Raw genomic sequence first — 21,754 nt, 5'->3', positions numbered from 1 at the left:
AGTAGGAATGACCACCATAGTAACTATGATGAATGCATTATCTTCACCTGTGGTGATCTTTGGCTAACATTAATATATTTCACCCTCACATCCCGGTCAGAAAAAGCAGCTACAGGAGACTCTGTGTGGACTGTGGTAGGACGAGGTCGAGCATGAATAGCAGTGAGAAAGCTACTGAATCAGATCAATAAGACCTTACTTAATGATTGTTTCACAGCGGTTACTTGCCCACAGACCTCCACCGTGACCAAACCCTAAAGCCACACCTCAAACCTCTGAATGTAAAACGTGCTGCGCTGTTTATAACAGAGCAGCAACATTATGAGCTCTCTGTCACACAGTGAAGCAGCTGAAAACTGGAGATGACAGCTACACCTGTTATTTTAATGCGCAATAAATTCCAACAGAGTGACAAACCAAGAAGAATGCTAGCAATGTAATCCCCCATAAACGAGGGGTTATTTGGTTTGAAATAATAATTTAAATCAAAAAATTCAGTCAGAAGATATAATTATTCTTTAATCCCTGAATATGTAACTGTCATATATCTTAAGAGCAGTTTTGACTTTGGTGTGCCCTCCCTGTACAATGAACATCCTTGCCAGTAATGGATGTTAAAGTGATTAACTTCACTCCACTGTGTTATTTTGCAGCCCACCAGATATTTTTTTTCTCAGCTCTCAGCACCAGTGTTAACGATAATGGTTGTAATCGTATTTGAGATGAGATTTATTCCTGCAGATTATATATCATAGCCTAGGTTCAAATATACAGAAAATAAACTTGTGAAAAACATAATTATGTATTGCACTTTTTCTAACAGGCTTTGGACATTTTTTTTTTAATCATACAAGAGGAACATGGCAATTTCTTATTTTAAGCTACTAAACACATAAAGGTATGCTAACGATGGAGTTTTTACTACCATGACAAACATGATTTTGCTAAATCTATTACAGTATACAACAAAACAGTCAAATTGTTGTAAAAAAATGACTATAATGGAACTAAAAATTTGACTGAAACTAAAATTTAAATGAACTAAAAGAACAAAGTGTGGCTTTAACTAAATCCAATCTTTGGTGAGTGACTAAAGACTAAATCGAAATAAAAATAATTCATGTCCAAATTAACACTGTTTTTGAGGACAATAACAAGTAAAAGAATGATTTACAAATCTACGTATTTGAAGCCAGTAAATGTAAGAGTGATTTTTCCATCTTGCACAAACAAACAGCAGCTAAAGAACTTTTCCACCTCTAAAACCTGAACTAAAAGCTCTTCTAACGTGTGTTATAGAGCGTACCTGTCTCCTGAAGTATTCAGGGCCTTTGTTGAGAATGCGAAGAGGCACCGCAGAGCTGAACGGCGCCGGGGGAACGGCAGCTTTGCTATCTGGCAGTGGTGGAGGTAGCGTCTCCGTCGGCATGGCAACGAGGTGGCGGGTGCGGCCGTCCGTGATGGCGAAGGGCGCGGGGGGGTTGAGAGAGGGCGGGGGCACTGAGGGACCCCCAAAGCATGAAGACTAAGGGTGTCAGAGAGAGGGAACGGAGGAAGAGACGCAGCTCCGAGGGAGGCTCATCAGTTGTGGGCGGAGCTTCTCCTACATGTGCTGAAGATTGTCAAAGCTTCCTCCGGGTTTACCGCTCAAACCTCTGGTTCGTCAGGCATGATGGGAACCAGCACCAAGCACCAAGGAGTGGGATTCAAACCATGAGTGTGAGTGACACTTCCCCAACATCTACAGAAACATCAGAAACAGAGAGCCAATCAGGTTAGAGCTAGGCTGTCACATGGGACACTATTTCCATCCATATTAACTGTGCATCCAACCATCCACCATCCACCCATAGTAACTGTGCATCCAACCAGCCACCATCCATCTATAGTAACTGTGAATCCGACCACCCATAATTATGCATAAAACCACCCATCCATAGTAACTGTGCATCCAACCATCCACCATCCATCCATAGTAACTGTGCATCCAACCATCCACCATCCTTCCATAGTAACTGTGCATCCAACCATCCATCCATAGTAACTGTGCATCCAACATCCATCCATAGTAACTGTGCATCAAACCATCCATCCATAGTAACTGTGCATCCAACCATCCGCCATCCATCCATAGTAACTGTGCATTCAACCGTGCATCCAACCATCCGCCATCCAGCCATAGTAACTGTGCGTTCAACCGTGCATCCATAATTGTGCATAAAACCATTCATTCATAGTAACGGCGCATCAAACTATCCATCCATAGTAACTGTGCATCCGACCATCATAACTGTACATAAAACCATTCACCATCCATCCTAAGTAAATGTGCATCCAACCATCCACTATCCATCCATTAAATCATATCTAAATCATAAGTACCAGTTTAAAGTGGATCAGATGACTGGTGGCCAGGTTGAGCTCATTTGCTGTGAGAACCTAAAACCTCCGCATTTTCCTCCAGCTCCTGCAGGTTGTTGTTGGGTTTAACACCTGCAGACACACAGAACACAAAAAATGAAGCATTTACAACAAATCACAAAAGAATTATCATTTTTATTTGCTTATTCTGTAAATCCGTTGACTAACACTGCACTGTATGAGAGGGATTTACATGTTCTCCCCGAGTGAAAGAACAAAAGACTCCGCACTCCTCACTTTCGGGACCCAATACTGTTTTTCCGGAGCGTTACTATTGGGAACCAACCTGACACGCAAAACTGCCAGACTCCACAGAGTGCACTTTTTTGCTGCCATTCTCTCAAGATCGCCAACAAAAAAATCAATGGTGGCCAAATGCTTGGCTGAGTTGATGACTCTACGCTGTGATGATTCTCTGAACCAATCAGTGTCTGTTTTGAGCCTACGTCACATTTTCAGACTAGGGCTGCTTTTATTGGAACCTCAACTTATGAGGTACTAAAAAAAGCAGCACCAGGTACCATGGAGGAGGTTCTTTTTGCCAGTTGAAACTCACAAAAACAGAGTAGAGCCGATAACGCCAGTGGAAATGCGCTATTAGAGTATACATTTGAGTACAGAGTGCGTGTTTGTGCGGCTGGTGCGTGTCTGGTACAAGACTGTGCCCAGTTGTCTGTGTGTGTGATGCTGCTCGTGACTCCCGTTCACTTTGAGGTGTTTGTCTCTAAAGCTGTGTTCACACAGAACGCGACCGCAGCGTTGCAGTCGCTTCCATCGCCCCTGTTGTGTCACTTGCACATAGCGGTGCTTTTTGGTCAGTCCATCACTACATCGCTCCAGTGACGCGATCACCAGGGAACTGTGTGTGCGTGTTGAGCCGGTGACAGGGAAGAGAGAAAGAGAGAGAGGGTTAATCACTTCTTTTCCTTCTTGCTCCGCTTTAACGGTTTAAATGATCAATTTATGGAGATATTAAAGGATGACTTAACTCAGAATGTGTTATGATCAGTAGTTACTGTGGTTTTCAAGAAGTTAAGCGCTTTAATTTTGCCCCGATAAATTGAGGAAGCCCTCCGCTGCAGCCGTCTGCAGGGAGGGGCTGCAGCCTCTGCTCTACACACAGCGAAGGACGAGGGATTTGTCGCTTTAAGTCGCTTAAAAAGTTCAGATTCTTCAACTTCGTGACCTCGTCGCTCAAATTACACGTCACGTTGCTTTTGGGGATATAACTTGAGGTTGCGTCATGTACATTGATTTTAAGGTAATCGCGTTGCTTCAGTCACTTCAGTCGCGTTCGGTTTGAAAGCACCTCTAGAGTGTGTGTGTGTGTGGAGGATGAGTTGTGCTGCTCATAATGCACACACTGCGGTCGGCCAGCTGTTTGTGCGTGGTGGCAATCATGTGAAGGAGTGATGAGCGTTAAAGCGGACGTCCATTTTCTTTTCAAAAATAAAACAAAAGGAAATCAATTACACATAATTTTTTTAAACTTTGCTTTTTCCTCCCGGTGGGTGAGTACCTCTGTGTTGCATAACTTGACCTGTATGATGATAGTGTAATTTATTTGATATTTCCGGTTTCAGTGATTCATGATGAACTTTTCCAATCTCTAGGCTGATACACAGCACCCAGCAATGCTCAGTGTTAGTTAGATGTGTCTCGGGTGTCTCTGATATCTCCTATGGTTATTGGTTGATGAGTTAGTGTTCGATTTGTGGATCTTGTAGATTGGGAGGAGGAGCTGGAAAAACTCTTTGGAAGCGGAGGTTCTTCTAGAAAGATTAAAGGAACATAATGAAGAAAAGCTGATCTCCACCTAAACCGGATGGTGCAGTTTGCCAACCACGCTGATACTCACTGAGAGCAGAGAACAACCTGTCCTCGCTTACTAAACACAACAATCAGATAAAAGTGGATAACCAGGCAAACTGCCCACACGCCGCTATTTATACACGTGGAGGACGCGGACGGCATTGAGTTCTTAGAGGGAGACATTACAGCTAACTTCAGCTAAAATGCTCTCCACGTCTCCCACCTCGAGCTGCTGCTGAGTTTGATTAAACACACTCCAGCTCACACTGAGCTTCCTCACAGGACCTGAGAATCAAACCCATGTCCTACCAGTTAAACCACTAAACATCACTGAGACCCAGATATCTGCGAGAGCAATAATAATAATCATGCCCGTAGCCTTTTTGTCTAAAATAAAATGAGATGGAGCAAAATTGATTAAATCAAATTCTTAAAAAAACCAAAAAAAATGCTGAATATTCTGTATTTGTTGCTTGAATTGCTTCCAGCCATGTATTGCATTTATTTCAGGACGCCAAATTAACAACTTGCCAGGAAGTGCAGTGAAAATTTAATTTATCTATTTACAGTCATTTCTGGTGACCAATAGGCATTGTCCCTGATAGAAAACAAACAACAAAAATAAATAGACAAATAGGTAAAATGAAAACAAAAAAATGCAGAGGGAAAAACCTATGATAAAAATGTACTTGTCGATGAAGCTATGACTGAATTTTTATGAATGTTCCTTCTTTTTATATTTTGTTGACTGTGACAAAATCAGCCAGTTGCTCTCTGAGCTGTTTTACTTAATGTGGGAGTGACAGAGTTTTTAACAGTGTCATCAGCATTACAATAAAAGCATGCATGTAATACCTAATGAAAAAAAAAGGACCCATGACGGCACCTTGGTGCACACCGTTTCTTATATTGTTATTCGGTAAATTAAAAAATTTAAATTTAAATATTTAAAGTGGGTACAATTTCATACTAGACGTGTCTAGACGTGTCTCCCAGTGTAACCACTCACCCTTCATGAAGTGCTGGCTCTCTACCATCCTAATCTGTCACATGACCTACATCAGAGGGTCAGGACACAAAGAATCTACTGGGTGGTAAGGTCTTTCTATTTCTTAAACGAGATTCATTCTTTACTGTAGGTGGTGATTTCTATTTACTTTTTAAAGCAATATATAATTTTTTTTTTCTTTTCTCTGATAAAGTAATCACAAAAACAATGGCATTGAAAATAAGACAACAAAAGAAACACGGAAATCAACCACAAAATACACAAAACAATGACAAATATACACCAAATGGCTTAAAAAACACGCATGACAACAGAAACACACAAACTGAATACATAAACACACAAAACAAGAACAGAAATGCACAATATGACAAGAAGACTACAAAAAAGCACAAAATGACAAAAAATAGACAAAACCAAATAAAGACAAAATCAAAAAAATATACACACAATAACAAAAACAAATGTAGTCCAATGTGACCACAAACACCCTGAACCTCAGAAGGTTGTGATCCGCAGTCGTACTCACGAGAGCTGCAGGTCCGATTGTTCCACACAGCGATCAGGCATTTGATCAGCTGGCGAATTATAAAGCACAGGATTACGGTACACATCATGGCCCATTGCAGCGGAAGGTCCTCCTCACAATGAACCGCTCTGACTCCCATAAGCTCGTTATATGCTACAAAAAGGCTAACTTTGAACAACAGAGAGCGTATAAAGAAGTGAAACGCAGGGCTCCTGGTCCAGGAGCACGGAGCATTAAGCTGGTGTCTGCCCAGGTTAAGGAGTTTAAGACACGCACAGGTCAGCTCACAGACAGACGTGCTGACTGGGTTGGAGAGATGTTAAAATCAAACATCAGACACAGACCAGGCAATCTCGCACGTCGCACATCTGTGATATCTCTCTGAAGGCCTGGCTCACAGTCTTCACATTCTGTATCACTCCCTATCTGCTGACCTCATACCTCAGCAGAGCAGTGGAGTAAGAACCCTGTGGGTTTATGTTAGGAAAAATATAACACCACGCGCTCGTGTCTTTAATTAAAGAAGTGGTTCAAGTGTGAATAACCCATGTACATACATATTGAATCTGTATTACGGAACAAACTCAGTTAGCAAAAACACTGTTTTGCTATGTACCTCGGTTTGATGTTTGCGTAAAGGAAAACATTTGGTAAGTCTTTACTTGAAGTTCATAAGGCTGACATTATGCTGTCATTATTAGGACATGACACCTGTCATTAGCATGAATAAGGTGTCACGAAGGCTATCATTAAATGTCATTCGTTACCCTAACCAAAACCCTACCTAACCCCACTAGATCCTTCCACCTAACCCAAAAAATGCCAACATAGCTCCTAAGGTGCCATAATTTAGCGAAAGGTATCATAATTTAGCAAACGACACTTAATAACAGCCGTCGTGACACCTTGTGCACATGACAGATGAAGACAGCATAATATCAGCCTTACGTAGAAAACTTCAAGTAAATCGTTACCAAAAATTCTAAACTTCAAATAGTTTGCCGTTTATGATGAATGCGTATGAAAATCAGCATCATACAGTATAACTTTCTGAAACATAAATAGCTATATGACACGGAATATACCCTCGCCTACATGTTTTGGGATATCACACATTTCACCATATTTTCCAATAATGGGGTGGTTATGTGCGTTGTGTCTGGAAGAGATTAACACACAGATGAAAAACATCTTGTGGCTGCGCAGTCATGCTGGAAGTTGGGAACTTTTGAGCCATTTTAGGGTATTTTTTCAACTTCTGAAGCATCTGATTTTTTTTTTACTTAATTATCTATTAATCATGCTTTGAGATGTATTAGTTTTTTAGTAGTAGTAGTAGTAGTAAGCAACCTAATGTTCAAGTCTGTAACCATAGCACAGAGCTACGCTAATAGAAGTTGATCTCTAGTTACAATGCTCACCACTTCCATCACAACACCGACTGGGATCTTGGAACGTGACAAAGTGATGTGAACCCTGTGTTTCCATCCACACACAGGATGCTACTTCAGACTGTCAACCTATGCGTGTGCAAGTTCAGCGCTTGAGCACTGAAAGAGGAGGAGACTGGGAGGGATTATCAGAGTGGGGGGCGGAATTTACGGTTCGAATTCAGCCGTGCCCCTCTGTCATGGTTCAAGAAACAGGTAGTGCATCTTTAATAACCGTTTAGTACACAGCTGTACCGTACACACACAATCCAGATACTTGCATTGTTACAGCTCCACTACACACAGTATGTAGTCATTAATGTTTCTTTATAAAGAAAGAAACTTAACACCAAAATTAAAAAATTATTGAAGGTTTATCACAAGCTTTTTGCGTTTTAGTTTCAGACGATACAGAGAAGTGGTTCTAAAATGATTTGGCTTCAGGATCAATCTTTTAAACAAGCTGAGAAATAAATTGAAGAATTTTTGCAATTTTTACAAGTACACAAAAATATGCTTGAGTTAGTATAAAACATGCATCATAATACCACGTGCATTAGGTCTACTTTGTATCTGAGGAATAAAAGTACAGGTTTTCACCCATATATGTGAGAAAAATATTGATAAATTCAGAGAGAAAAATATATCCAAGCAATAACAGCATACCTTTTCTAACATTCCAGACTACAAAATAAGTACTAAAAGTATGTATGATTCGTGCTGATATCGGTATCGTATCGGAAGTGAAAAAGTTGTATCGGGACATCCCTAGTTCTAAGCGGCTCAGAGTAGCTCAGATGTTAATCCAGGCAGGTTGTCAGACCTCATCCCCTCCCAGGGCGGTCACATATACTTAATCAGGTCTCTTTCAGTTCAGATTTCACTGAGGGACAGAGAGCAGACGAATTGGCCTGAGGGCTCTGCTTTACACAGTGTCAGTGAACGGCTCCTTCCTGTATTCAAACAACTATGGAGAAGAGAGGCTTGAGTGAGTGAGATTTGAAGCAAAATCTTGTAAAAACACAATGTTTATGTAAAAGTATCTCTCCTGCAGCCGTGCATCAGCCAGTAAAGTACACGTTTGGAACACGTAAGTTGAAGGGAATACCAGTATTTCACCAAAAGTGGAATTAACAGATCCAGGATAACTGGTTTAGCTAAGCACTCTCTTACCACGCTGGATTTCCAAACTCAGATGAGGCTGAAGAGCAGCAGCTGAGCCAAACCAGCCATCAGTGCGTATTCCCATCTTTCTTCCAGTGAGGTACGTAGATCACAGATGTACTGATCAGAGACATTGGGGCGAATGCGCCAGGTAAACAGCCAACAGAAACAAACCCTAAGACAAAGAGGATGTGACGTCATTTGTTACCGAGCAGCGAGAAGAGGAAGTTTGGTTTGGGAAGTTCCTTTTTTTCTATTGTGAATTATCAAAGTTGGTGTCATTCAGTTATTGTTAGAGACACTGATCAACAAATATAGTAGTTACTGTATTGTGTTTTTTACACCTGTCATCACTCAAACATGCAGCAAGTAACATTAAATAATAAATCACTTAATAGACTTGTGAGTGTTTTGATTAAGCTTTACACGATCAGGATTTTTGGGCAGATCATCGATCAGTGAGTTTAAAAAAAAAACGATCACCGATCCTATCATATGAACTCAACGCCCAAATTCCTTTGATACTACCCAATACAAATTCAAGGAAAATGACAAAGGTAACATGTTTCAGGACCTAAATGCATCCTTGTGACTGTGAAGGAGTGGAAGAGTTGGCTTTTTCCATGCAGGACCTGAATATAACATTGCACGCACAAGAGCGTCATGGCTCCGCTTTTAAAAATGCGATGCAGACTGAGCACTTGTAGGTGTAAATGTGAACTAAACATTTCATTTAGTCCCTGAACAGCAGCTGTGTCGACTACAAGAGCGTCGGAGATGAAGCTGTGGTGACAGACCACACTGAAACTACGTGAAGCCCCCCATCAGCATTAGCATTAGGAGCAAAGACATATTTATTGACTGTGGAATCGCAAAACCTGCTGTTGCTTACAGTCCGTATTCACAGGTGCACAGTGGAGGTGGGGCGTACACACGCTGGGGCTGCTCGATTATAGAAAAAATAATAATCACGATTATTTTAGTCACAATTGAAATCCCGATTATTCAAACGATTATTTGTCAACCAAAAAGTTATTTATATTTTGTACAAAAAAAAACAAAAAATATATTTTTTAAACATAAATAAAATCCTTCAAACACTAAAATCAGGTATGTTCACTTTTGCATAAAAGTTTTCCCATATCAGAGAATTTGACTTGCCACTTGTTTACCAAGTGTTTCTCCTCCATGTTTCCAGAACATTTGTAACAACTTTCCCCTGTGTTAGCCTGCAGGCTAGTTTTGGCTTTGACAGGGGGCGGGGTGGAGGGGAGGAGCTTGCATGTGCATAGATTAAACAACTCAAAGTTAGTATTAATACCATGTGTGTGCCAAGCTTTATTATGTGTAGATGTCCGAAATAGTGGGTTTGTTTTATTTAGCAAATAAAACTATGTAAAAAAAAAAAAATAAATAAATTATGTATTTACAAAAATAACATAATTGAGAAAAAATGATTATTAAAAAAAAAAATCGTTTTTTCTCAATTGTTATTTTAAAAGCCATCTTTTGGGTGGAAAAATCGAAATCATAATCGAATTTTGATTAATTGAGCAGCTCTAGTGTGGGAGAGCAACACATTTAGCTGATAAGGAATAAGATATTTATACTAAATTCACTTTTTCTACACACATCTTGCTCAGTGAGCTTCTCTGAGTCAGAAACTAATGAAGTATCATAATTAATACTCTCCTGTTGTATTAATAATATTTTAATAGAAACACCACACCACACAGAATAAATCTCTACGGCAACTTATGAGTTTAATATTGGTGAAACTGCTATTCTAATTACATCTGAACTCATCCGGGATATCAAGATTAGCCTGACTAAATCCATTGTTTTTTTTATTATTATTTATTTTTCTTTTTAATCATGTTCTTGCTTTTTTGTATTTTTGTCTAAAAAAAATTATTTTTTATAATTATTTTCTATTTTTCACAGTTTATTTTATTTTTCTTTTCGTTTCGTTTCCTTTTATTTGTTCCATTTTTTCTTTTATGTTTATTTGACACTTTTCTTTTTTCTTGATTTTTCCCTTTTGTGGTTTCTTTTTCTTATTATTATTTTAATATTTACGGTAGTTGATGTTATTAACTATTGTCTCTCGCCCCTAAGGGGGGGCTTAGGTTAAGTTTAGTTAGTCACCAGTGTCTTGAAAGCATCCATGTGCAGCTGATCCTGGGAATCCGGTGCATTTGTGCATTTAAGCAGTAAAAACGGGGGTTATGTAACGTTATTAAGCAGCACTAATGCACATTCCTGTCCTTCTTTCAGTCTGCATGCACACGCGCACACGGACATGCACACACACCCACTTCTGTGATTTTAAGCTGAGTCAGTGAAAGAGGTCAACGGTTTTCCTGCTAGAAAGAGATTTAAAAAGAAGAATGTGTTGGAGAAAATTAAAGAAAAATTCTGACACATCGAAAGAAATATTAAGAAAAAGGAGAAAAAATAGGGAAATATATACAGATAATAAAGAAAAATTAAAGGCACACTGTAACTTTTGGCCACTAGGGGGCGCTAGACCGTAACTTTCACGCAATCGCCCCTAATGGCCACAAGCACCGCAGCACTGTCTCAAAAATCAACAAACAGTCAGTCGGGCCAGCCTCCCTTGTCTTTTGATTGTGTATGCAGACGGTAGTTGACCTGTAACTTTGGGATAAGGATTGGCTCTAAGGGCTGGGGTGTGAAGCGGGGCTGGGCCCTCCTCTCCCCGCCGCTGGAGGCCTTCCTCGCCGCGTCGGTGGTGCTCCCCCCTACTCTCTGGCCTCGCCGCAGTCGTCAACCCCCTTCGCCAAGGGTCGCAAAGCCCTGAGAGCCAATCCTTATCCCCAAGTTACGAATCTGACTTGCTGACTTCCTTTACTAAAGAATCCACGTTTAACTGAACTATCGGCGATTAGTGCACCATTAACCCAACACGAAACTACCATATTGTGCTGTTTTGGCTGTAAACAGAGGCTAACTCATTTCAGCTGCCCACAGCAATGGCGCCGGGTCGGGAAATGCTCGTATGTTGTGACGTCACGTGGGAACTATATATAGCCGAGCCTGTGGTCACATGACTGTGAAACGTTCTCCAGGCATTCACCAGGTCACATGACATGGTGAAAGACGGTCCGTCTTCTCCAAACTTACATAGTCGGTATTTCAAGAGGGGAAACCCGCTCGGAGCATTGATTCTGTCAAGCGCTGTATATTGGCCTGAGGAATCATTTAAAATAACTCATATGCGTCAACTCTTTAGGTCAAAAAGTCAGCTGTGTGCCTTTCGGAAATACAAAAAAACAAAATAAAGCAAAAAACAAAAACAAAACAAAGCAGAAAGAAAAAAGTATCAAATAAAAAAGGGGGGGGGGGAACCAACATGAAAAATGTTGATTGACATACTGAAAACCTAAAAATCTGATCCAGAGCCAAAAATGGTGAACAAAACATCCTAAATTTCCAACCTCTCAGAGACGTGTCACAGCCACAAAAAAGAAAAAAACTGTTTGTATTAAATGCTGAGAAAAGTGAGCCATGACTGACTTTAAACAGTACTTTGTCTTTATTACTTTTGTCAGATGCTATTGGAGAGTCACATCATGTCTGCAAATAGAGAAACAATTGGTAACTGATGATAGTTTATGATCTGTGACAGATACCACAGTACTCCTTCAGAGGTGTGTAAATGATCCTTGCATTGTGAGTGGTCCTAATGTTATGGCTCTGTGTGTTTGCGTGTCTCTGGGCACTGAAGCATAAAGGTTTAACTTCTCTAATCTGACAGGGCGAGCCATCTGGGAGCCCCTCCCCCCAGCCGACACACACACACACACACACACACACACACACACACACACACACACACACACACACACACACACACTTGAAAGAGAACATACAGTCTTTTAGCCTCCAGAATAAATAATAATAATATTAATTATCAGTATGGTAGGACAGTTTGAACCCATGGCTAAGGGCTATGTAAACTATTTACACAGCCACGCCCCTTTATCCCGTTTTGACCCTGCTCAGCCGCTACTGCTACATGCTAAGCTAACCTAAACACATGGAACTGGTTGCATGTAATTCCTTCCCAGTTGCAGAGGAAGACAACACATTTTCCATTTGTAATATGTGGGACACAAAGATTTATCTCAAGTTTTTTATCCATTGTCTAAAAAGACTCACAATATGTTTGGCCTCTGTTCATCATTATACAACACACAAAATGACCTCCAACTCCCGGAAAATGACAACAAAATTATACCAAACAACAAAAACACTTACAATGACAATGTACAAAAAAAAACTCAAAAAGAATACACAAAATAAGTCAAAAGAAAAACACACACAAATCGCCAACAAAAATTGACAAAAAGAGGATAAAACAACAACAAAAAATAAACAATATTCTCTGAAAACACACAAAAATACAGAGAAAAACCACTGAATAGACACAAAATGGCTTAAAAAAAACATACAAACAGACAATGAACACATGCAAAATTACAACAAAAGAATTCTATATCTTAGATTAATCTTGTAAGTTTCCTTATCCCTCACCTGAAAGATTCACAACACGTTTGGAAGGAATATGAAACGGCCGCTGCACAGACTGTTAGAGAAAGCCCTGAAAGATGTGGAGGAGACATTTTTCATGTTCCCAGTTAAACGTCTGCATGTAAAACGTGTTTTAATGGAGGGCTTGTTTGGGTCAGTGTGAGATTAGAGCCTAGTTGTATATCCCAGGGCTAAATTATTCAGCAGGAGCTTCAGGTTCTCCCACAGAGGCTCTAACGCTCTAGTCTGTAAGCTAAGGACGCACCGCTAGCTCCAAACAAGTGCTTACTATGACGTAGCAGAAAGCTGTGGCCACACAGTCTCTGTGAACATTGCTCACATAAATACTGTGTGGAGCAATAATACAAATAAATTACACAAAACATTAGATAGCAATGCATTAGGTCGATTGGAGGGAGGTTAATTTGATAAGTAATATACAGTGGGGCAGAAAATTATTTAGTCAGCCACCGATTGTGCAAGTATGCCCACTTAAAAAGATGAGAGAGGTCTGTAATTTTCATCATAGGTGTACCTCAACTATGAGAGACAAAATGGGAAAAAAAATCCAGAAAATCACATTGTAGGATTTTTAATGAATTAATTGGTAAATTCCTCGATAAAATAAGTATTTGGTTACCTACAAACAACCAAGTCTTCTGGCTCTCACAGACCTGTAACTTCTTCTTTAAGAGGCTCCTCTGTCCTGCAGAGAGCTGGGACCAAAGTAACAAAGGCTACCATCAGTAACACACTACGCCACCAGGGACTCAAATCCTGCAGTGCCAGACGTGTCGCCCTGCTAAAGTCAGTACATGTTCGTGCGCATCTGAAGTTTGCTAGAGAGCATTTGGATGATCCAGAAGAGGATTGGGCGAATGTCATATGGTCAGATGAAACCAAAATAGAACATTTTGTTAAAAACTCAACTTGTTTGGAAGAGAAAGAATGCTGAGTTGCATCCAAAGAACACCACACCTACTGTAAAGCATGGGGGTGGTAACATCATGCTTTGGGGCTTCTGCCATGTATCGTGAGATTTTGAGTGAAAACCTCCTTCTATTAGCAACAGCATTGAAGATGAAACGTGGTTGGGTCTTTCAGCACGACAATGATTCCAAACACAACGCCCGGGCAAAGAAGGAGTGGCTTCATAAGAAGCATTTCAAGGTCCTGGAGTGGCCTAGCCAGTCTCCAGATCTCAACCCTGTAGAAAAACTTTGGAGGGAGTTGAAAGTCCGTGTTGCCCAGAGACAGCCCCAAAACATCACTGCTCTAGAGGAGATCTGCATGGAGGAATGGGCCAAAATACCAGCATCAGTGTGTGAAAACCTTGTGAAGACTTACAGAAAACATATGACCTCTGTCATTGCCAACAAAGGGTACATTACAAAGTATTGAGATGAACTTTTGTTATTGACCAAAAACATATTTTCCACCATAATTTGCAAATAAATTCATTAAAAATCCTACAATGTTCTACAATTTTCTGGATTTTTTTTTCTCATTTTGTCTCTCATAGTTGAGGTATACTTATGATGAAAATTACAGGCCTCTCTCATCTCAGAACTTTGTAGTATGTTTTATTTTGTATCTATATTCATTTAAAAAATATTATATCCTTTCAATATTATATTATATGAAAAAAAATTGTAAACTTTATTATTACTCTATATTTGTATATATTCATAATATATTTTTATCAATACATTATCATATTGTATTTCTATATTTTATATTATATTTGTGTCATTACGTTTATACATGTTTTTAAGATATTTGTATGAAGGCTTAAAGGAGTGCCTACATTTTGAGGTAAATAACTGTATAACAATATTTCTAATATTTATTGCTTATATTTACATTTAAAGTTATAAATATTGTATGGTTTTGTGTTATTTCAGGATTTGTTGTGTTATTCACACAGTAGGGTGGCAGTCACCACAGTGGTATCTGTCATTGTGTCCTTGGGCAAGGCACTTTACCCACATTGCTTAGTATGAATGTAGTGTGTGTGAGTGAGTGTTGGTGGTGGTCGGAGGGGCCGATGGCGCACTATGGCAACCTCGCCTCCGTCAGTCTGCCCCAGGGCAGTTGTGGCTACAACAGTAGCTTACCACCACTAAGTGTGGAGTGAACGAATAATCCCTTAATTCTGTAAAGCGACTTTGAGTGTCCAAAAAAGCGCTATATAAAATTGATGCATTAAATGATGCTGAGGTGAAAATAATGACAGCAAACATGGTGAATCAAAGAGTTAATGAGGATAAAGTGATGAATACTGTGGCGAACTGAGGGTTAACCTGTAGCTCTCACTGTCGACCAAACATCTGTCACTCTACTGTGAGAAACTTCCTTAAATCAGGAGAGAGAAGTGAGATAAAGAGCTTATCTCAGCATTCCTTAAAGCTGCAGCCATCACCTGATTGGGCCACACATGCATCGATACTAAGCCATCACATAAAGTTGAGGCTAATCTGACACGTCTAAAGACTACTCAATGGACAATATGCTGCGGTTTATGAGATGCATCACAGTTATATTCACAATAGCATAAAGAAGACCTAACGTTTGCACTTTATACAAACATGATTAGCATTATTATCATACATATTGTCTGATAGTAGCTTTTTTTCTGTCTACGTACAATGACAATGGCAGCTCTAATCATATTTTCTAGACTATAAGTTACTCTTTTTTGACTTGTAGACCAGAGCGATACATCAATGTATTTTTTAGTAAGCAGCTCCATCTAGTGAGTAAAAATATGAACATCATGTCCTTACGAATGCATGGGGTGCGTCCGAATAGTCCCTCCTATCTCCTTTCCTTTTTACCTTTCCTAAGCCCTGTGGATGGCGTTACGGGGTTAAGGAAAGGTGTTAGGAGAGGAGTTAGGAAAAGGCCATCACGTTTGTTTTGACAATCAGACACACTTCCACTAGGTGACGTAAAAATCTGTGAAAAAACTACAAATTTCCAGAAATAGACTACCAAAAGAGCATTTATAACACTTACCGCTGATATAATCTCAAAAATCACAAGGCTTGAATGTAAATCAAAGGAAAATACGCTACCAGGCTACGAGGAACAAAAGTGAATTTAAAAGAACGTCACATTGAGAACTTTCCGCTCAGAAATGTATATATAAATATAAAATATGTGCTCTGTTTTATGTCAGTTATAATCTGACTAATATGGCTGCATATAAGACATGGGTTTTAGATTAAGATTATTGTTCAAGGTATATCAATGCATTGGTAACTTACATGATCTTGCACGTCCCTTTAAATGTTGGCACCGCAAAGAATTGTGGGTCAGCATTATCTGCTCTCCTTTGGTAAAGGATGCATCTTGTTTCCTAGGCTAAAGGAGGTTAAAAAGCATGGAACCTCCTTTCCTTAGCTTAAAGAGAATTGGAAAGCTCCTTATCATGGGCACCACTTAAACACTTCTGGCGGTTAAGGGAAAGTGGATAGGAAAGGAGATAGGAGGGACTACTCGGGTGCGTACCCATGGTGTGTTCTCACTGTGCTGTGAGCAGAGCGATAATGCACGTTCAGTCCTGACATGGCTACACATCTATAATATATATAGGGAATCACTAATGAGTCTGACATTTGTGGACAAAGTATTTAAGAATAAAGTAATTTCAGATTCTGACATTTGTGGACAAAGTATTTAAGAATAAAGTAATTTCAGATTCTGACATTTGTAGGCTTTTATTCCCAAAACGAATTACAGAATTTCATGAATCTGCATTGATATGTCAATAAACATCAATGACAGTTCATCACCGACGAATGGGAATAATAACATTTGTCGTTTACGTCATCGCAAGTGTTTTCATCCTCCGTGTTGCTGATGTGTGAGCCATTTTGTATCTCTACCATCTCTGCATTTTGCTGTGTGTATGTGTGTGTAGGGCTGGGAGATATGGAGCAAAATTAATATCTCAATATTTTTTCTCTCAATGACGATATACTGTATAGTAAAAATTTTAAGAATTTTAACTCAAAGTCTGACCAGAAAAACAATTCTGGGTTAAATTTACTGATGCAAAATGCCACACAGCCCCAATTATTAACAAACAGCTGCAAAATATGTGCCACTTTGGGTTTTTTCTCCTCCAAGGGACAGCACGTGTGTGTGAGTTTTGTAGTTGTTTTATGTATTTTTGGCGTACTTTTCTGTCATTTTGTCGACATTTTGTATGTCTTTGGGTCATTTTGTCATCTTTCTCTGTCATTTTTTTGTTTTCTTTTTATTGTTTTGTGAATTTTTCTGTCATTTTCCTCATTTTAGTTGACGATATACAAAATAAATCTCAATATTTTTAACTAAATAAAGTAATACCATAAACGCAATTCTGGGTTAGATTTGTAGATACAAAATGGCACACTGACACATTTATTAACAAACAGCTGCACAATATGTGATATTTTTGGCTGTTCTCTTAGGGACAGCACGTGTGAGTGAGTTCCGTAGTGTAGCTTATTTAGATGAAGGTCTGGGTTAGGACGCACTCAGTGATCATCTAACTGTGCTTTTCATGTTGTTTTTAAATGTAGTGAAAGCAGCAACTCCTAAAACAAGTATTTTGTTACAAAATAAGCTATAAAAATATATATATATATTGATAACGGTGATATTGTAATTGTCAAAATGGTGATGTAAAATGAATTACATAACACGTTGTTATGCTCCTTAACCACAGAGATTTCAGCAGCAAATCAACATTAAAGCAGCAACTTGTTGGATACTTTTGTTAAAAAGTAGCCCAGTTATTTGATTATCTTACTAATATTCTCCCTATAGAAAAATCAATGCAGTACCACTAACAGTAATAAAGGTGCCACGGATGGATTTGGGCAAAAAAAATGCACTTTCTTGTTTCAATCTGGGGAAGATTTATTGTTTCCTCCTCGGTTACAGCTTAATAGTTTTTGGCATTGAAAATTATTTTCTACTGCCAAAAGCAACAAAAGGTTACACAGGAAAAGCATTTGGATTACTTCATTTGTTTTTGTTTTTTTTTTTATTAGCTGGTATTCTGTTAGTCATTAGTTTAGAGCAGGGCTTCTCAAACACTGGGAGGGGGCCGCCAGAGGCCTTCAAGAAACTAAGAATTTTTTTTTAACTATTTAAATGCATTTTTGCTTGTTTTTTTTTTTTTTTTACTTTTTTTCTGCAACTACACCAAACCTATTTTCATCACTTTTACCATATTTTTGCTACATTACTCTAATTTCTGTCACTTCTTCATCAAATTTCAATTCCTTTTCTGCACATTTCTTCCACTTTCAAGACAGAGAACGTGAGCTGGGTTTAGACCGTCATGAGACAGGTTAGTTTTACCTTACTGATGTTGTGTTGTTGCAATAGTAATCCTATTACTAATGCAACACTTTCCCCACCTAATGTTGGATATGTTGACCCATTATTGCCACTTTTAGCATATTTTCGCCATATGTTATGCTTATTTTTTTGCCAATTTAACCACATTCACCATTTGTCATGAGCATTATTTGCCAGTTTAAACTAATTTTTCCAATATTGATACTTTTTACCACTTTTTCTGTCCATTTCCCCACCTTTTTTGATCACTTTTATCCCATTTTTTTTCTGATTAAAACAAGGATTTACATCTTAAACATGACTATATACTATGGCCCAAATAATACTAAACTTTTGGGCCAACAGTGGATAGTATTCAGATAAATAAATAAATGTGGTTATCACAGAATCATAGAACAATGGACCATCGTTTTACTGACTTTATGGATGTGCCCCAAAAATCTCTCCTCTTGATCCCCCCTAATAGATGGCCCTGTCTCCACATGACTGTTCTTCAAATATTCATGTCTGTGTTCAACCACCTTCAGGTACAGTGGGGGTCCCCGGTCTCTGGAACTTTTATTTTGGGGATCATGGGCTGAAAAGGTTGAGAACCACTGGCTTAGAGAATCAAATTCTTGATGACATTTGTTTCATATTTGCACTTTTCTGTCTTTGTATTTCATGGAATGAAGTGTAATGTTTTCTTTTTACTAGATGAATAAATTAATGCCTTTTTCTCAACTAAGTCATTTTTTTTGTCTCTATTGTTTCATTTTGTTAAATTGACGTGCTGATTAGTCAACTAATAGTTTCATTAATCGATGACTAGTCAACTATCAAAATAGTCGTTAGTTGCAGCCCTAAATAGGAGAATACGTTATTAAACTAATATCGCTCCGATTAAAGAACATATTCCTCCCTATTTATCATTATTATCATTTAACACCAGCGTTTACCTAACCTGAGGTTCAATGTCATACTCGAGGACACTTCCAAACTTATAGCTCTGAATCGAAGCTGCTCGCCAAAATAAGAACCCCTGCTCTTCAAAGCCAAGGCCTGCGAGCTAAATCTGTCCCGTCACACATACCTCCTCTTCACAGTGCGAGGGAGAAGCAGGCTGCAACATCAAAGACTGTCCTTTGTTACAGAATGATAAAGAATAGATCTTCTCCTTTCCGTTGTTACAGACGTGGAAAGAATAAAGGTGCCAGAAAAACATTGATTCACACCCAAATTGAGTTGAATTCTTATTTATTACGATTCTGAATCAATCCAAAGACGATTTCAAGTGTTTGCTCGCTGCACGTACTGTTTGTCAGGTAACGCCTACGTATCTGGCAAGGCCAGGTCCCCCTTTCCGTGGAAAAGGGAATCGTCCCCATTGCTCCAGCACACTGCTAACTTGAGCCAGCTAGCTTTAGATATTGCTAATGTTTGAAGAAAAAAAAACACAGTAAGTCCCGTTTTCACTGAAGGCAAATGTTTGGGTGCACTTCGGATTCTGCAATTTCCGGGCAAGAAGGAGCTTAACATGACAAACTGAGTGTGCCAAATCTGCAAAATGAAGATCGAGTACTTCAGGAACACTTCAAATGCCCGAGCCCACATCTTACGCCATCATCCGGAGCTAAAAGAAGCTAAATATTTATTTTTAGGTACTGATACATTAAAATTCACATTCTCTTTTTTTTGTAAGGACATCTGAGACAAACTTTGCAAGGTAAGTAAAGATATACATTACCTTTTTGTGTATTTACAATTTTAGAATCACTTGACTGAACCTTGTAAAGCAGCATTTATTTTTTAACATAACCAGTTTTCTTTAAAGTAATAGAACAGACGTTTCTCTAACTTATAGAGGAATGTAGTTAATCCTGGAATTGGAACACTTTGTGCACAGTTACGCATTCACTTTGATTGACAGTCTCAAAAACAGGAAGTCAAAGCATATTGGCTGGGCGCAGTCAGCGATCATTTGTATAGGGGTCTATAGGACGAAGGCGGGACTTATATATATTGATGTATATGAATGACCGCCGGCAGTAGACCATTGTAAAAGACTAGTTAAGTATTATGAATTTCTGGCTGCGCTCTATTCTCCCCCTGTACTTAAGTCAGTCACTGTGTGCCTTCATCCCAGTTACGCACTCTGGGTGGAGCAGCCATGAAATGTGGCCGTTCCCATTCAAATCTGGCCTTGTGCGCATTCTCCCGTCTGCTCAAGTTCTTTTCTTCTTGCGTGCTTCTAACCCTGGAATAAGTGCAGTGTCCCGATAAAGTGAAACATTATATTGCACGAGAAGTTTGGACTTAGTTACAATTTTAAGCCAAACGCACTGATAATATTGCAGAAGAGAATCTATCCAAACTGACACTGTCACGGGGTTCAATACGTTCACATTTACCAGTTCTAGATGGGACAAAGTTGTGTTGAATTTCATTATATTTTATTTGTGCAATCCACTCCTTTTTCTGCAGAGATGGTAGGTAGTGCGTCTTGGAGCTGATCAGCTGTGTGCCTCAGCTGCTGCTGCTGCTTGACGAGTGAAACTCTGACAGACGTCAAACTTCTGCCCACGTTGGTCACAGTGATGTCCAACTATTTTCATACTATGTCCAACGTAAAGCCACAGTTTGATCCACTACAGAGTAAATAATACGTGAAACAAGCTGTCATATGCAGAGTTCAGTGAAATGCGCATGAGACAATGGATACCTGAAACTGTTCCCACACATATTAAATGAGGCTCAGCTTCAGTTTGGACTCGCTCACATCAGCTCCATAAGGCATTCAACTATTTATATTCAAAACTGCATATTATGTAGGAAGCCAATGGTTCTGTTTCACTGCAAACATCACACCCTGTCACGCTTTAGTTTAGAGCTACAGGTACCGTATTGATGACGGATATTGATTTATGCGCTGATCATTTCTGAATGCAGGAATGGAAGAAGTTAATAAAATCCGGCTTTCCATACAAACAAACGTTAATCTATCGTTCGTATGAGGGGGAGTAAAAGACTGTGACTCTGACAGAAAAATGCGTCCGAACCTCACACTGTAATAATCTGATCAAATTACCCTGTTACATTGTTTAACAATGAACGCGTTTCAAATTGAAAGTGAACTTTATCATTTTCACAGATCTCAATGACAAAAAGCGTTGGGAAAACTCCATGTTATGGGATTTTTAGACAACCCTAAAAAATGACATCACCGCCTCCTTTCTTTCAGCCCGCCTTCATTCACAGACTATGTGCTTTTGGTCTCTTACGCAAGGTGGGTGTGTCAGAAACCTGGACCGGAGAATAAGCGTAGGAGAGAAGCGTGTAACTGCAGCTGCGCAAAAAAGCGCTTAAGTCCAGATGGGAGAATAGGGCCCAAAATGCGCTGTCTTCCTCTGAGACTGAGAAGCAACTTTATACCACTGACCAGTCCCACGTGTTTGGTTAGCTTAGCATGTAGCAGCGCTGTCTGGTCAGGATCAA

General features: G+C 39.3%; 1 protein-coding gene across 2 annotated transcripts in view; it reads right to left on the bottom strand.

Moving 5' to 3' along the window:
* Positions 1 to 21,754, bottom strand: part of fam110b (family with sequence similarity 110 member B) — a 30,038-nt gene that overhangs the window by 6,797 nt on the left and 1,487 nt on the right. The window contains exons 1-3 of one of the 2 annotated variants that reach the window (XM_028471901.1): positions 8,375 to 8,529; positions 2,383 to 2,493; positions 1,307 to 1,741 (exon numbers count right to left, since the gene is read on the bottom strand). In XM_028471901.1, coding sequence (XP_028327702.1) covers positions 1,307 to 1,429 — 123 coding nt within the window. In that variant the 5' untranslated portion in view covers positions 1,430 to 1,741; positions 2,383 to 2,493; positions 8,375 to 8,529. Of the gene's footprint in view, positions 1 to 1,306; positions 1,742 to 2,382; positions 2,494 to 8,374; positions 8,530 to 21,754 lie in introns of those variants that run through there. The other variant, XM_028471900.1, reaches the window with a different exon arrangement.

This window comes from Gouania willdenowi, chromosome 17, assembly GCF_900634775.1.
Source record: "Gouania willdenowi chromosome 17, fGouWil2.1, whole genome shotgun sequence".
Lineage (NCBI taxonomy): Eukaryota > Metazoa > Chordata > Actinopteri > Blenniiformes > Gobiesocidae > Gouania > Gouania willdenowi.
Note: the sequence above shows the minus strand (reverse complement) of the source record. Positions and strands in the feature narration are given on the sequence as shown.